This window comes from Myzus persicae, unplaced genomic scaffold, assembly GCF_001856785.1.
Source record: "Myzus persicae strain clone G006 unplaced genomic scaffold, MPER_G0061.0, whole genome shotgun sequence".
NCBI lineage: Eukaryota > Metazoa > Arthropoda > Insecta > Hemiptera > Aphididae > Myzus > Myzus persicae.
Window position 1 is genome coordinate 350,510 of NW_019101513.1, and position 18,752 is coordinate 369,261.

An 18,752-nucleotide genomic window follows, 5' to 3' on the forward strand; every position below is an offset into this window, starting at 1 on the left:
CATTATAGTCCATGATAATATCTGGTAATCATATGGGAAATTGGAATATATTATAAAACCATAGATAACAAAGATTAAATATATATATAGAAATATACTGGTATATGGATACTGGTATACACTGGTTTTGATAAGGATGACTAAACATCGGGGATAAAAAATACTTTCTGTGCATTTGCCTACACTGATCCGGTTAAAAGTTACCATTTCTCCCGAACACTTCTACAAATTAATTTGTCTTCATTTTCCTGATTCTTCTTGTAAAATATCATCACGATGTTTTTAATTTTTATAGTCACGTTTTAGAAAATATTTAAGTTTTGAACAAAAATTAGTAAAGTTTTTGAGTTATTTTATTTTATGTTATTGCCTTTTATATTTTTTTGGTGCATTTGTTATAACCCTGTAAAGCTGGGTAAATTTTTTTAATTTATAGAGAAGACTAGAAGCCATTTGCAATGACACTAGAAGTCAAGGAGGGAAACTTGACTAATTCAAACAATCAGCAATTAAATGGTATGTATAATAAATAGGTAATACACTAATTTTAAAATCTTAACTATAAAAGTGTTTAAAATTAATTACAAATTTTATATCTATGGTGCAGCATCCTTAGCAAAAAATATTATGTGTATTATGGTTACTATTTAAATTAAAAACAAATTTGTGAGTACGTTTTTGCACTATCAACTAAAAATAATATGTTAATTAAGTGGTGGAATTAAATTTAAATGTTGTAATCATGCATCTATATCATGCCTATATGTATTTAATTTCATTTAGTATTTTATAATTTTATTAGTATTTTATTATATAATTATTATTATTTAAGATTATTAGTGGTGTTTATAAGTTATAAGAATTTTTATTTTTATATTTGTAAATATTTGCAAGTCCCCCTTTTCATAACCATCTACTAATGTTATTGCAATGAATAATGGGCAAGTACTTTTCTAAATATTTTTAAATTTATTTATTACCTAGAAACAGTTGTGTGTTGAGGAGTTTACTCACTTCTCCAGTTTTTTTCTTAAAAGTGTTTACTCTATAATATGTTCTATGATATGAGGGTTTAACCTGTATACATGTATTGCTTATGATTTTAAATTCTCAAATGGTATTTTATAGAAACTAAGGGATAATCATAAAGAAATTTGAGGAACATTGATATTTTACATTATTCTACATTGACTTTTTATGAATATATATTACTGGGTGCTTTACATTAATACATTTTTATTATTTTTCTGAATTTAAGTTTCTAAAAATATTAAGTATCATTAAAGTTTTCAAGTTTGCATAATATTTGTTTCATTACACTACAACACATCTATACAAGACTATCTTAAAAAGTATAAGGTATTTGTATCTGATTGTGATATTAAGGGCTGCAAAATAATAATTATTTTAAGTGAAGCAAGATAATTCTTTTTAAACTTAACGATACAATTTTTACCATTGTTGCCTAACTGTGTGAAAAACGTCTTACCATAAAGGTGTATATTTTTGGCAATACATCACTGCCTTAGAATATTAATTAAAACAAAATTTAAATATCAATGACTAAGTTCCATAATAATTATTAAATAATAAATGGGTTATATTTTTGACAATTGATTCTAATTTTGACTTTTAGTTCTATCAAAAAATTATAATTAACTGATTGTCATTAAATTATAATGTATGTTGAAGGATAGTTGAGATTTAAAATAAATATAAACATCATTCTGTGAAAAATATAAATTATTATATTTGTCCGGTGACAATTTTCTGCTCTGGTGCGTGCTAACTCCTCTTCCGCAAGGCCTCGTGTAGATGCTGTACCAGTTGCACTGCCCTTGTGCCATTCCTGGTAATAATACCAATAGACTTATAACTTATTGTAAATCAGTCATCATTTCTAAATGCTCATATAACATTTTGTAAAGAATAGGCTGTAAAATTACATCCGCCATAATTTAGCAAAAGAAGAAACAGTAATTGAGTGGTTCAGTACTGAAATGGAAAAATGCTTCCTGCAAAACAGGGAAAAGCTTAATTAATTGACTTCATTTAGTTACTTCTATCAATGTTCATGAACAACTACTAGGTTTCCCTGCATTAGATACTAGAACTGGAAGTGATCAAACTAATGCAGTATACCAAGCCTTTGCAGACTTATAGGGAGTAATATCTAACTGAAAACTGTAGATTGTTTCAATGGAACTTGTGCTTAAGTAATTAATTATAAAGACTCAAAATTGTATACCTATCATTTAGAAGGTGATTACTTAAGCATTCTCACTCTTCATTTTTCCATTTAATAGTACATTTACTCAAATTAAAAATGTTCAGTACTTATAATTAAAAACTAAATTTTCAATATTTTTTGCACTTAAGGAGTGTCCGTGGTGCACAAACTTCTATTTTTCAAATGAAATTTCCCCTTTTTTACTGCTAATTATTTAGCAGCTGATTCCCTTAAAAATGTTGATATATCTAAATCTCAATTCTAATGAGTAGTTTCTGAGTTATTGTACAAACTAAAAATAAGAATTCTTAAATATGGTTTTACAAATATATAAACAATATGTAATATTAAATATAGTATTTATAGGTACTTGGGTCAATTTTACAAATTATTTATATTGTTAGATCAATAATAGATAGTACTTTCTAATATTTTCCAATAATTTAAGGCCCCATATCTACTTAACTGTCTTCACCCATTAACATATAATCCTTAGTACAAAAAGTTAACTCAAAAACTACTTGTTCTAATTTTGATTTAGATACATCAAAACTTAAAGAAAAGGAATCTGTTGAATAATTAAAAGTAAAATAAGGGGTTCTTATTTGTAAAATAGAACTTTGTATTTTCACAAGATCATCTTTAACTTTTAAGTGCTATTAGAATTATCAAGGAGGCATTCAAGAAATTTAATTATATGTGTAATTTAAGCATGAAAATTAGATTGGGAATGCTTGAAAAACATCTTGTATACAAAATAGTATTAAAATGTGTTTTCAATCTCAAATTTAGGTGAACATTGTGTCTAGGTGTGGCCATTTTTACTAGACTCAAACATGCTTGGGATAAAATGTACACAAAAAGTTTAATTCTGGATATATTTTTTTTTAATTTCCAATATTTGCAATTTGAAGCAGTGGTCCAACTGGGTTCTTGATATTCAGTGGAAATTATATTATAGAGAATAATACTTTTGAGGGTATGGGATATCGGCTTTATATTTTATTATTATTTGACTTAATTTGAATTTAAAATAAAAAAATTGTAAATTTAAACAACATTTAAATTTTTTGTGACAATATTTAAGCAAATTGATGTAGCATTCCTCCAAAAATAATAGTCTCTTTCGATTTTGTAATGGGTGATTTCATTTTAATATTATTCAAAAACTAAAAAACAATGATTCGGTTTAAATACGTTTTGTTCATGTTATGCACGGGCCAGAGAGGGAAAACGAACAGTGCATTGACATCCTCTTAATACCCAGGCTGTTTATTTTCTTCAAATAAAAAGTTTATTTATCCATCCAAGTTTTAAATATACTTAGAGGAAATATTTATACACTATGATGGTGTTGCATTAAATTGGAAGACAATAATTTATTGTCATATCAAAAAATGAGTTAGTGCAGTCTTGCACTTTATCTATATGAAAATAAACAATTGTATGCAACTTAATATTAAATTTTAAATATATTAATTTAATTATGATAAGACTTACTAAATAATAACAATGTTATATTGCAGGAAATATAGAAATGGTTTGTAATGATCATAAAACACCAACTGTAGATCATGTTATTAATGGAATCAGTACTCAAGAAGTTAATTCTGATAGTACTACAGCTGTTAATCATGTGGATGTTGTAAACAATAATGAATCCCATAAAATTGGAAAAAAGCAGTTAAAAAAAAATACCAAAAAAGAAAAAGATGTAGGCAAAATGATTACAGGCGCAAACATTAATGATATTTCTCATAGTGATGACAGTTCTGAGGAAAGTACAGATAATGATAAAAAACCAGGTACTGAGATAATTTTCATTCAAGACCTTGGATTTAATGTGAAAATAGTTTGTCCTGGAACTGAAGCTTTTGAAATTCAAGTAGGTTAAATGAAATACAAATTATTCAATTTAAAATTGTTTGTCATATGTAATATTTAATGTAGGTATCTAGTATGGAATTGGTTCAAGAGATTCACCAATTACTGATGGACAGAGAAGACACATGTCACCGTACTTGTTTTTCATTACAGTTAAATGGGGTAACATTGGATAATTTTTCAGAACTAAAAACTATTGATGGTCTTAAAGAAGGATCTATTATTAAGGTATGTCTTAGTATTAGTTTGATGTTGAATATAGTGATAGTTACAATATAGTTTATAACTCTAGAATTGGTAACAATACCATGTCCCAAAAAATTCTACAGGAACACAGAATATAACTTAAACTAATAACGACCCAACATATCTTGAAACCAATAGACACCTTGAATTATCTTCAATTCAGTCTTAATGAATTATTTGCCTATTATTTATTTTAAACTAAAAGAACTTGAAATACTTGTTCCAAAATATATTTTCTAATATATTAAAAACACCTTGATTTTTAATTTTTTTTATAATATTTGTAGGTTGTTGAAGAACCGTACACAATGCGTGAAGCTAGAATTCATGTTCGTCATGTTAGAGACATATTAAAATCATTAGAAATGGCAGATGCTTACAATGGTGTTGATTGTAATTCATTATCATTTTTAAATGTTGTTACTCAAGGTGATAAGTTTGATATAACTTTATTTACGTAAGCGGTATTATAAACTATTGTGTTTTTAAAAATAGAAAAGAAAAAAACTCGGTCTGAAAGTGTTGATTGCACTCCTCCAGACTATATAATGCCAAACAATAAAGATCGACCTTTACTTCCTCTACACCCAACTTCAAAAGACTTAAAAGGACCTCTATGTATCAAGGTAACTAACAATCGTATTTCATAAAATCTACAACATTTTGTATGTACTTTACGGAAATGATTTTGTTTATTGTATAATTATTTTTTATTTTAGATTCTGTTTAAAGCAAAACAATGTTTAATATGTTTTACTTAATAGCTTTGTTGTTGTTAAGAGTATATATATATTTTTTAATCTGAAGTGTACAATGTTAGATGGAATTTATGTGCGGTTGTTCTCAGAACTATCATTCAAATAATTAATCCGTTCTTTTAATATTAATTTAATTTTTTGTCAACCGTTAATATATAACAGTATTTGTGGTCGTAGGTGCTTACTACTTCTGCGTGGAATCCTCCACCGGGTTTTCGAAAAATGCACGGAGATTTGATGTATATGTATGTTATTACATTGGAGGATAAACATTTTCACATTACTGCTTGTACTAAAGGATTTTTCATTAACCAGTAATTATACATTTTATTTTATTATTTTTATTTTTTATTATAATTTTCATTATAATTAGGTCTACAAATGAAGAATTTAATCCGAAACCTGCTGCTCCAAATCATTTATGTCACTCTTTAATTGAATTACTAAGTCAAGTAAGTCCGGCTTTCAAACGGAATTTTGCAGCATTGCAAAAAAAGAGAACTGCTCGTCATCCCTTTGAACGTGTTGCAACACCTTATCAAGTATATAGTTGGGCTTCTCCATTACTTGAACATACTTTAGATGCCATCAGAGCTGAAGACAGTTTGTATTATTTTAGTTGTTTTTTTTTTTAGAAATTTCATCTTCATGGTTAATTATGTACATCTGAATAAAAGAAATTTAATTATTTTGTATATTTTAGCTTTTTCATCAAAACTTGGTTATGAAGAGCATATCCCAGGTCAAACTCGAGATTGGAATGAAGAATTGCAAACAACTAGAGAACTCCCCCGTAAAAATCTTCCAGAACGTTTATTAAGAGAAAGAGCTATTTTCAAAGTTTGTATAAATGATATTTTAAATTCCTTAAACTGTAAGTGTTATGTTGGTTTAAATACTTACTTTTTACAGGTGCACGGTGATTTTGTAGCTGCTGCTACCCGAGGTGCGATGGCAGTAATTGATGGTAATGTAATGGCTATTAATCCTGGTGAAGAAGCAAAAATGCAAATGTTTATATGGAACAATATTTTTTTCTCGCTTGGTTTTGATGTTAGAGATCATTATAAAGAATTAGGAGGAGATGCTGCTGCTTTTGTCGCTCCTGTATGTATTTAACCTTTATTTTTATTCAAATTAATGTTTCTATTTTTTAAATGGCTTAATGTTTTTTTTAGCGAAATGATTTGCAAGGAGTACGAGTATATAGTGCAGTTGACTTACCTGGATTATACACATTGGGAACGGTAGTTGTTGATTATAGAGGGTACAGAGTCACAGCTCAATCTATCATTCCTGGTATTTTGGAAAGAGAACAGGAACAATCTGTTGTGTATGGATCAGTGGACTTTGGTAAAACTGTGACTACGAATCCAAAATATATTGAATTAGTATGTGACCATGCATTATATTGAATATATAATTAATATATATTGAAGTCAACTGTACTCTTATTATAGCTTAGTCAAGCAGCGCAGCAGTTAAAAATTATGCCACATAAAGTAATTAGTGAAAAAAGTGAAGAAATTGAATTATGTTCTTCTGTAGAGTGTAAAGGCATCATTGGAAATGATAGCCGTTATTATATCTTGGATCTACTTAGAACTTTTCCTCCAGATGTCAATTTCCTGCTTCGTAAGTTTTATTTAAACATGATTTGAATTCAATGACTTAAAATAATTTAATTATTGGCTATAGTTGATGAAGATATACTTAGTAAAGAAGTTAAATCTTTGGGATTTCCTATTCAACATAGACATAAGTTATGTTGCCTCAGACAGGAGTTGATTGATTCATTTATCGAGTAAGAATTTTAAGTAAAATTATATTCTGTTTAAGATCTATCTAATTCAATATTTTATTTTTAATTTGTTTACAGAACACGTTATATGATGTTTATTAAATATGCAGCATTCCATTTACAGCATTTAAACTTATGGAAAAACCAAAGAAATGTAGACAGCATTACTGATAATAATGTACCGGTATGTTGGATTCGCACTTAAATTTATTTAATCTATCTAATATGAATTATCTAAATTATTAATTAGATTAAAGAAAAAAAAATCCAAAACATAGATGAAAATAGTAAAAATGAAACAGCTGATGTTAAAATAAATGATAGTAAAGTGAATGAAAGTACACTGGAAGAGTCATTAGAAACAAAAAAAAAAATTGTCGAAACAATTACTGAAAGCGCTGTGAAAGACAGTAAGCTATTATTTGTTGATTTCAATTTTTAGTTATTTTATTGTGTATTGTTTGTAATAGGTGATGATAATAGCACTAAAGAAGTTGTTAAGAAAGCTGCTCAAAAAGTTGGCTCACTGAAAGAAACAGAATTTGATATAAGATTTAACCCAGATGTATTTTCACCGGGTGTAAAGCATTTTAACTCTGATTCAGATCAGTTTAAATTAGAAAAACAATTGGTTGTAGATGCAGCTGAATATCTACTGTTATCACAAATTCCATTGTTTGTATGTTTGTATGATTTTTTTATCTGTTGCTAATTAGTAATGAGGTCGTCTATCATATTGTGAATAGTTTTTTAAATAAATTAAATTGATGTCTTAAAATTATTGAATTAAAGTTGAAGTTTGCTTATAGAAAATTTAATTAAAACTTATATTCTACATAAGATACAATACGTACAATGAAGCTACCTTTTAGTATTGAAACCCCCAAGTTTTTACTTTTAATATTATGATTAGATATTGATTACATTTAAATATGGAAAAAAAAGGCAAACTGTACTAATGTTATATACTGAACAATAATTAAAATATATTCTTACAGATTAGAGACTGTATGGATCATTCTTCTGCTCCAATGGACGGACAAATACTATCTGAAAATTTACATACCAGAGGTATCAATATTCGTTATTTGGGGAAAATAGCAGAAAAACTTTCAAAAATCAAACAACTTGAATATTTGTACAGTATAACTGTTGCAGAATTAATTACTAGAGCAGCAAAACACATATTTAATACTTATATACAAGTAAGAAAAATAATAAATACATTATTTTATATACTTAACATTTTTTTTATTTTTAGTCAGCAGAGTTGATGAGTCTAGCAAATGCAGTTAGTCATTTTTTGAATTGTTTTTTATCATCATGTTCAACACCGCATCCTCAGAATACTTTAGACGATGTTAAACCAATCAAAAAACGCAACAAACGTAAAGGTCGATTAAACAGATTATTAACAGTAGATAATAAAGATTGGGCTAATCTTACTCGGCATGCTCTATGGACTCAAATTCGAGCAGAAGTAAAATCATATTATGCTTGGGAATTGGTTTCTGAAACTATTGAATCTATTTGTGAACATTATGGTACTCAAAAAATATCATTATTGAGGTATATATTACTTACATAAAGCTTTTTATAGGAGATTATTGTATTTGTGTTAGTTATTTATGAATTAATCAGAATGTTTGATTTTCTTTGAATAGATCATTTTGTTTAAAAACTGGAATTCAGATACTGTTGAGGGAATATTCATTTGATTCTAAAAATCGGTTTACATTCTTTGAAGAAGATATTGTGAATATGTTTCCCGTTGTTAAACACATCAACCCTAGGGTAATATAAAATAGGTTTGTTTTATTCGGTTTTTATAATCCATGTTGGTTCTTACAGGCGACTGATGCATTTAATTTTTATACCACCGGCCAAACAAAAATCCAACAAGGGCTTTTAAAAGAAGGATACGATTTAATTATGGAAGCTTTGACTTTATTAAATAATGTATATGGTGCAATGCATCCTGAAATCGCTCAATGTTTACGAATGCTTGCTAGGTTAAGCTATATTATGGGTGATTATGGTGAAGCTATGGCATATCAACAGAAAGCTGTCTTTATGTCAGAACGAGTTAATGGAATTGATCACCCTTATACGATAACAGAATATGTAATATTAGAAGAAAATGTAATTTTTGCATATTATAAACTTTTATTTTTATTTTAGATTCATTTAGCTTTGTATTGTTATGCAAATAATCAAATAACTACAGCTTTAAAGTTGTTGTACCGAGCTCGTTATTTGGCTGTTTTGATTTGTGGAGAAAACCACCCTGAAATCGCTCTGTTAGATGTATGTATATCCAAGATTATTTTAACTAAAATTATTTATTTATATTCTATATAAAATGTATATTGTATATTATTGTCTATATTATTTATCTTTTTTTTATACATCTATTATAGAGTAATATTAGTCTGATATTGCATGCAGTTCAAGAATATGATCTTTCATTGAGATTTTTAGAAAAAGCTTTAGCTTTAAATATTAAATTTTATGGTCCTAAATCATTAAAAGTAGCAGTGAGTTATCATCTAGTTGCTCGCACTCAAAGTTGTATGGGAGATTTTCGTTCAGCATTGAGCAATGAAAGAGAAACTTATGCAATTTATAAACAACAGGTACTAGTATATCAATGAAATACTCACAAGTAACTTAAATTAATGTATTTTATTTTAAAGTTTGGTGAAAAACATGAAAAAACACAGGAGTCATCGGATTGTTTGAAGCACCTAACACATCAGGCAGTTGTATTACAAAAAAAAATGAATGAAATCTATACAGGCAAAACTGGTGCTACATTACCTCCTATACAAATCCACCCACCATCTATGGGCAGTGTATTAGATATGCTCAATGTCATCAATGGCATTCTGTATGTACAAATTAGGTATGTTGGTAGATTTAATTTTATACACATATTAAATACTTTCGTTTTATTATTTTATTATATATAACTTATACCCATAAAAAAATTCATATGTGATATTAATATTTTCTTTTTTTATTACATTATTTATTTAAGTGTGAAAATAAGGAACAATGATTAGCTATGTTGACCATTCTCCCAAGATTTAATTGTTTGGGCATTGGTTCTTATATAATTTTCAAAATATTTTGACTTTTTGAACTATTTAAACTATTTAGAAATGTTTGATATCTTATTGTATTTTTCTGTCCATAAATCTTGATAACATTGTTTTTTAGTCAAAAAGCCTGACATTTTTATATAATATGATAAACTCTCAATTTAATTATTACTAGAATTATCAAAATAAATAAATATTGTAGCCACAAGAATTTTTGGAGAGTGTAGTGAAAATTTAAACATTTTACTGTAACCTTTTAAATGTTCAAGACTAATTTTAAGGTATGTGCATTGAAAGTTTTTTTCTAAAAATGTTGATGAAATTTAGTTTAAATAATAATACAAGTTTTGGGATCCTTAAAAATTGTTCTTTTAATAGTTTAAAACACAATTTTGTTTTTAGAATTACGAAATTGAATATCAACATAAAATATAATTACTCTAATATTATTTTGTTTGAATTCAAAAAATATTATTTGGAGACTTGCCAAATTCTGGCATTGCCTATAGTGTTATTAAGAGGACGTCAACACGCATCATGGCAAATTTTGCATTCACAATAATCATAATTTTTAAAATTAAAGTGAAATTATCTCTTATAAAATTTAAAGATAAACTCATTATCTAAGGTATTTTTTAAGTTTTTTATTAAAATTGAATTTTAATTTTAAAGGGAGTTATGAGTTTTAAAATTGTAAATTATTTGTACATCGTAGAAAAATTGTACTAACTCGCATTAAAATTGAAATATAATAAAATGCTTAGGAGAAGATACCCCAGATAATAGTCTTATTTTTTAATTTTATAAGAGGTCATTTTATTATAGTTATAATCATTTTTGGGGGATGGAGTGGCCAAGTGGGTGGACCAAGGTGTCGGTTGCAACTTGCACCGTCGCTGGTTCGAATCTCTGGCAGAACTTTTCTAAAGACATCGCCTTTAGAGAGAGGCCGCCATCCCCCAACTGGGCATAATAGAAACCTACAAAACGGCTAATGGCTATAGTTGCCAGGCTTAGGATCAATGAAAAAAAAAAATAATCATTTTTGGGAACATTAAATTTGCTATGAAGTGAGTGATTCAGAGAAAGAAAAAAATGCGCTGACATCCTCTTAACTATAAAAGATCATTTCATTGTATAAGGATTGTTTTTTTCCCAATAATTATACAGAACTTTAATTAATTTTTATAACTTTCATAGTATTTTTTTATTATTTAAATTTGTATTAACTGTTTAGTCAACAAGACTTAGAAAATTTCAAAGCAGAGGTTGAAAAACGTTCGGAAACATTAGACTTGGTGAAACCATCAACAGAGCAACAAGAATGCACCAGTTGAGTATTTCCGAAACATGTAGTAAGTTTGTCTAATGCTTTCAGTGGTTTATCGATTGCTGTTAGACAACTTAAGTAGTCATTTTGATGCTCATTTTTATTTTGTATTGTTTATTTAGTTAATAAGTTCTTCTGTTTTGTTACTGGATATATGATACATCATTATACATTATTAATTTATATATATATACACACACTGTAGTGCCATTTATCTAGTCTCTGTTAGTTCATATTTAGTTATTAAAATCATCATACAAATTTTAAAGTTGTAATATTATATGTATGTGTGTGTACGTAATTAATAATTACTAATTATGTATACATACATTATTATACATATAGAACTGAGAACCTGAGCTGCTGGAATAAAATAAAATAAACTACTTATTTTTATTTACTAATTAATGTCATTAAAGTTGAATGTTTTAACTACTTTATAATATTAATTGAAGTACCAAAAGGTAACACCAGAGCTCGTGAAGTTTAAATTACTATTTCCTAGTAGCAGTTAAGTATAAAATGTAATATCATATTTGTGTTATTTGAACCATCTTGTACAAAAATATTAGACTATAAAAGAATAAAATAGCAATAATTTATATTTAATTGTTTCTTATGTTAAAAACTAAATAGCAAAAAAAGCATTAAATCTATATTTTTTTGTCATTTATATATATACATATATGTGTGTATATATATTTTTTTTCTGTTGTTGTTATTACTATTATTACTATATCATATGTGTTTAGAATTTTAAAATCACCAAAAAACTTTTAGACTGCGATAATATTAGACTGGTAACAAGACAGTAGATTTATTTTAGAAAGTTTGTTGATTTTTTATACAAACCATTATTGTAGTTGAAAATTATACAAATAAAGTTTTTTACAAAACAAATGTTAATTTTTTGTTTTTATGTGTTTAACTTTTGAAACTCATCTCAAGAAACAAGACTATTGTGGCAATTATATTTATAAATCTAGGACTTGTTGTGTTGCATAAAAAATTGATTAAATTGAATGGTTGACTTAAACATAATGGACCAATCATGGACCACTTAATCTTGTTTAAGGGACCATTACCTCACTATTGATTCATTAAATGTTTAGTGAAACCTCGCATAATTCTTCCAAAAGTGTGGAAGATAATACTATTTATATAGACTTAAGTATTTTTTGCACATAGCGACATCATTTTTAGCTTTACTGATTACTGTGGAGGATTTTTCTACCAATACTAATTTCCTTCACTTTTCCCTATTATTAAACCACGGTGTTTAGTCATAGGCTTGCTCAGCCTGTTGTGGCAAAGTGGACCAAGCTAAAAGAATTCAAGTGATATAATAAACTTTCATTTACCATATGACTTTTTTAAGATGTATAAACAATTTACAATTTTTAAATATTCTTAACTCTCTAAAATTAAAATTTAATGAAAAAAACCTGAGATGCCCTAGATAATAATTATCTTACCTTTAAATTGTATAAGAAGTAATTTTACTGTGATTTTAGAAATTACAGAGTAAAATGTATTACTGTTAACAAACAAATTTGCCACGTCATGTTTTTGTAGCATCCCCTTAAGGCAGAACAAGTATACAATTATACAAATAAAAAAATTTTTAGTAGAGAAGGTAGACGATAGTATTTATAGCATAGGGAACATCGTTAAATAACATAATATAATAGATGGACTCCCCGTTACAAATAATTACATCTGCCAACAATTTAACAATTTAATTTTTCTATATAGTACATATTTTAATTAATAAGGTGGTTATAATTAAGGTTTTAATAAGTTTCATGATATAAAAAAATGAAAAATGACAGAATAGACAATACTACTTTAGTACTAGTATACCCATATGAACTAGGTGGCAATCTATAACCACCAATCAGTATAGTACATCTCACAGTGCAGGCCATGACCCACCCCGCAACTTCAAGGGTTCTGAAATTTCATGAAAATTATTTTTTTGAAATATTTTATTTTTATGAAAATAAAAAAATTAAAATTAAAGTAGGAAGTACAGTAAACACTTCTATTTAGTTGAATGTTATAAAAATGTTGCTTACATCTTACATCTCTATATTATGATCGGGAAGTAAATATTGACAATCACTAATCCGGTATGAAATCAGTCTAACCCAGTGGCGTACCTAGGCCTCTCTTACGGGGGGGAATATATTTTTATCTATTCTTAAAATATCTTAAAAATGTACGTTAAAAGTACAATAAATCTAGGGATTGATTATGTTATCATGTTATCTATAATCATATTATTGACTTCATGAAAAAAAATGAAAATTATAATAAAAACTAAAAAAAAATATAACAATGGACATTTCTCATACATTGTCAGTTGTCACTTATAATTATACGACCCGCGGGGGGCTATCCCCTTCGCCACCCCACAGGTACGCCACTGGGACTAACCTTCTAGTGATGATTTTTTAAAACATGACAGAAAACACAAATTTAAATTAAAAATATATTTCAATATTTCAACTCATAACTCTACACACGCCTATGGGTCTAGTCTCAAATTGTCTATGTCTCATAACCACAATAAACATTGTTGCTCCTATTAATGCTACTCATGAGTATTGTTTTCTACATAATATTTTTGGATCTCTAGGACCGCACTTTCATGCACCTTTTATTGATTGGAATTTGGAACATACTTCGTTTTCCATATTTGTTCTAGCTGCTCATTTGACTTACCACACAGTGTCAGTTATGGACGGGACCATACATTTTCCTTAAGACTTCCAAAGATATTAAATCTATTCTCATCTCCTGCCGTCGTAGCCCAGGCACAGCACGCATAACGACACAGATCATTAAGGTAGGTAATTGATAGCGTGATAATTAGATTTTTTGGAAAATGTGACATCGATTGTCAGCCTGATTTTGTTATGCATGTAGTCCCGGACCTCTATTTTATTTGATGGTAGGAAAAAAAGTCCCGGAAAAAAAGTCTCAAAGAAAAAGTCTCGGTGGAAAAAAAGTCTCAGGGAAAAAAAGTTATATTTTTATAAAAAAAAATAAGTCATTGAATCGTAGTCGTATTTAAAAAATAACACATAATATCACATAAATATAATAGTATAAATAATATAAATTATTATCGTTGTAGCTTAATATTTTGAAATATATACACATAGTATATCACATAAAGTTAGATGACTAAACTTATATAATCACTCTGCATAAAACGTTATTATTGTGTGAAAAATACTTTTATACAACGATAAAATCTACTATTCGCATATCATATCTAATATACGTTAGTTTTGGGTGGACAACCGTAAATAAAATGATAAAGTTTACTATTATATACCAGCTATATCTTTCAATCGTATTAAATGCTTTATGCACTCGTTTTGGGGAAAATAAAATTGAACTCAAAGATTTTTCGAAAGCTATAGGTCAAAATATTAAGCTACAGCGATAACAATTTATAATTTATATATCTATAGGATTTTTTATAATTATGTAATTATTTTTTTTCTAACTTTGTGTGATATATACATATATGTTATTTTTTAAATACGATTCAATGACATGTTTTTTTTTTATAAAAATTTCTGTAAAATGTATTAACTTTTATTCTGTAAAATATGTTCCTGACAAGTCATCTAACACTGTGTGATATACATATTTCAAAATATTAAGCTACAACGATAATAATTTATATTATATTTATGTGATATTATGTGTTATTTTTTAAATACGACTATGATTCAATGACATATTTTTTTTTATAAAAATATAACTTTTTCCACCGAGACTTTTTTTCTTTGAGACTTTTTCCCCGAGACTTTTTTTCCGTTCCCCATTTTATTTTTTCCGTTCCCCATTTCATTTATGTCGACCACGAGACAGTAGCGGGCTATCCTGTGATTCGTGTGCATTGTTGCTTCTGCCATCAGCAACACGTCATACTGTAAATTATTAACAAATTTTGGTAATTGGATGGGTGATTAATAATTATTTATTATACAATGACTCATATAGTGTAACATAAATTTAAAAAATATGGTAAATTGAATCATTAAATAATAAATAACTATTAATCACTCAACATAACATAAATCAAAAATTAATTTTAAATATACCTACCTATTAATAGCACAAAAGAGCTAAACTATCTTGAAAACTATTTCAAGTCTATAGTCTATACTCTGTAGATAATTAAAAATATTAATATTTGATATTAATGATATTTATTTTGTTTTTTTAAGTACATACTGGACGATTTTGAATTTTGACCCACAGAATACGAACTACCTACCTTTAGATTATAATTGGTACTACATACATGTGAGAAGTAACCACAAATCATCATCTTCTTATAAGTTCAACATTTTTTTCACTTTAAAGTTTCAGACAAGTTATAAATTCGACATCTTCTAAAACCTATAGAAATAATTGGTAATATATGTCACTCTTCGATTAAATATTGATGATGTATTTTATGGTACCCGGGTACCAAGTAAAAAACATGAAGATGATTTTAGGTTCTGAGCGGAGCGATGAATGTATTGATTTTACAATGATGTGTGTTTTTATGTTTATTTATTTTTTGTTTATGTCATCACGGTTTCTTGCAGTAAAAGTGCTTTGATTTTCTTCATTAGCAGCTTTTCTGGTAGTAAAGTGAATCTAGTTGGTGCTTTCAGTAGGTCAGTTTATAATTCCCAATAGTATTCAAAAGCAACAGAAAAAACAAACAAAAATTTAAGGAAAAAAGGGAATTTATACGCAAAACCATTTTTCGAAAAAATTGATTTTGGTTTTAAGTGTAACTCTAACAAAAATGACCTTAGATACATGACATTTTCACTGAATATTTGTGTAAGCATTTTCTATACACCATACAATTTTCAAAATATTTTGATTTGTGTTGAACTATTTGTCTATTTATAGACAAATTAAATTTTCGATTATTATTTTTTTTTTAAAACCCAAGTCGATAAAAAATTTTTCGCTCCGTCAAAAAACTTGAAAATGTCTTACAAGGTTCATTGTAAGCTGTTGTTAATGGAAATAAAAAAAAAAAAGTTGAGCGTTAATCCACAATAATTTTTTATGAACGTTTAAACTGAGAATTTTGACAAAATTCTTAAAAATCATGAAAATTAGCAAGTTATATTTAGTTAGACATTTATAAAAAATTTTCTATTTATATCTAAGATTTAAAAATGTAATACAAGATTCCTTACAAGTTTGTCTACCTTTATCAAAAAACAATTTCTACTGGAAAATCAAATTCAATTTTTATGAGCGTTTGAAGTGGAAATTTTTACAACATTGGATATTCACTCGATTTCTCTTGTAGCTATTTTCTTATTCTGTTGTAATTCAAAATCAATTACTGTAGACACTTGAAATTTGCAATAAATGTTTATTTCATCAATTCATATACTTTTCAAAATATTTTGACTCATTTTAAACTGTTGACGAACATTTTCAATGTTCATTTTTTAGTAATAAGTAATAACAATATAAAATATCTTAAACTGACTCCGCTCAGAATACTTTTTCGTATACAATGATTTGATATCACTGAATTCAAATTTAATATCATCCATTATAGCGATCTCTTAAGACACAAGACACCTAATGTACAGCAGAGCGACATCCACTTACCTGCTTTTTTATATTTACAACTAAACACCCCTAAACACAGCCGTCCTTATTTGGATAGGTGGGTTGGTTGTAAGAACACATTATTCTGAGGATATCAGTATAGGTGTACTTAGGAGGGCTTCAGATAAATATAATTGTACTTATCATATTGAGTTTGATGTGGTGAATGATAGTATAACACCTTTGACTTAGGTACTTATATTATCACTTTTGTAATGATTTATTAAAATCGTGTTTCAAGTCGAAGCATAATAAATATTATATCATTTTAGATTCTAAGCAGAGTGAGTTGTTATTTTTGAGAGGTAAAAATTGTACATTTCTAATGTTTTAAACTTTCTTAGTAATAAACGGGGGGGGGGGGGACTGATATAGTATTAATACCAGTTTTTGACTAATTCCATTTTATTGTTTTGGTATTGGTAAAAAAAAACTGTAGACACTTACTTGAAATGTTCACCAATTTTTTTGTGCTATTTGAGCTACTAAGACAAATTACATTTTCAAATTTTTGGCATGTTTTGTACTATACATGTCGATATTTTCGCATGGTTAAAAAGTTGGAAAATTGAATACATGGTTGCTCATAAGTTGTTGAAGTGATAGAATTTAAAAAATATCGAAAAATACGGTCAGAATATTTTTTTTTATAAGAGTCTACTTTATATTAGAATTTGAACGACTTTTATAAGATATAGGTACGAAAATGATAATTTTGTTAAATTATTTTGAGTTAGAAATTCATTAAAATTGAATACAAAATTCTTCAAATGTTTTTTTTAACTAAAATAAAAAAAGTTTAAGGAAAGTCACATTCATTTTTAATAACTATTATAAGTGATTGAAATTTAACTTTTTTGATATTGGTTACTCACTCTTTTGGTAAATTTTGGTACTTAGTTGCAATTCATAAACGAATCGTAAATATTTGACATTTTCAACAAATGCTTAAATATTATCATTTTCTCAATTCTGTAGGTGCATCGTGCGTGGTAATATTAAGTAGTTTTGATATTATAGTAATTTAAAAATATTAGATACATTTTTTTTATGAATGCAACTAACATAAATTGGTAAAATGGTGGGCAGAGTACTCCGCTAAAGTTCAGCCCCCCCCCACCAATATATTTGATTACCCTATGTCTATGGATAGCCACCACTGCGGCCCTATATATTTAAAACTATGTACTTGCCAAAAAGACATTCCATCGAATTCTAAGACTGATCTTCGCTATCTCATGTTTCATGTTATGTAGATTTTGTATTTTCCTGGCTTATCAACAACCCCATATGGTTGCACGATTCCATTGATATACATACATACTCAGTGACGCATTTAGAATATATGCGCTTCGGGGCCAAATTATTTTATTGCCACCCTCCCCCTTCTGGCCGCCGCTGTTCATTACAACATCAGACCAATCCTAGGGTTTAACAGTATACAATTTCAAAAGGTTTATTCAGTTAAGAAAAACTTCTGCTAATGTTTGTTGGTTATAAATAGTATTTTCTTCAGTGTTTATCGATACAATTGGCATCAAGACTTCTGATGAGTTAATCTGGCTATCTTAGAAAATAAAAATGTACTTTATAAAAATAAATAATGTCATCATATTTTTTAAACTTTAAGCTTTAAAATTATGTAATAAATAATTTAACAATTATAACTTCTTGGTTTAGCTTTAAACAAATCTTCAATATTTCTACATTTATCAAGAACAGCCTTGTTTTTTGCTTGCTT

General features: G+C 27.5%; 1 protein-coding gene across 1 annotated transcript; it reads left to right on the plus strand.

The window, feature by feature from the left end:
- Positions 1-227: 227 nt before the first annotated feature.
- Positions 228-11,376, plus strand: LOC111029364 (clustered mitochondria protein homolog). The gene is made up of 23 exons (XM_022308333.1): positions 228-516; positions 3,757-4,115; positions 4,181-4,342; positions 4,648-4,789; positions 4,856-4,986; positions 5,296-5,432; positions 5,492-5,721; positions 5,822-5,958; positions 6,031-6,225; positions 6,297-6,509; positions 6,579-6,753; positions 6,817-6,922; positions 6,998-7,103; positions 7,170-7,329; positions 7,390-7,598; positions 7,918-8,124; positions 8,181-8,488; positions 8,584-8,713; positions 8,771-9,043; positions 9,101-9,226; positions 9,340-9,555; positions 9,616-9,824; positions 11,261-11,376. The coding sequence occupies exons 1-23, from the start codon at positions 459-461 to the stop codon at positions 11,358-11,360; spliced, it is 4,089 nt and encodes a 1,362-aa protein (XP_022164025.1). The 5' UTR covers positions 228-458; the 3' UTR covers positions 11,361-11,376.
- Positions 11,377-18,752: the final 7,376 nt, after the last annotated feature.

Bases quoted from the DNA above. Each gene is read 5' to 3' on its own strand.
- LOC111029364 (XM_022308333.1), top strand. From the start codon at position 459: ATGACACTAGAAGTCAAGGAGGGAAACTTGACTAATTCAAACAATCAG. The intron at 4,343-4,647 runs GTATGTCTTAGT...TAATATTTGTAG, and splicing joins AAGAAGGATCTATTATTAAG to GTTGTTGAAGAACCGTACAC. The intron at 6,923-6,997 runs GTAAGAATTTTA...ATTTGTTTACAG, and splicing joins TTGATTGATTCATTTATCGA to AACACGTTATATGATGTTTA.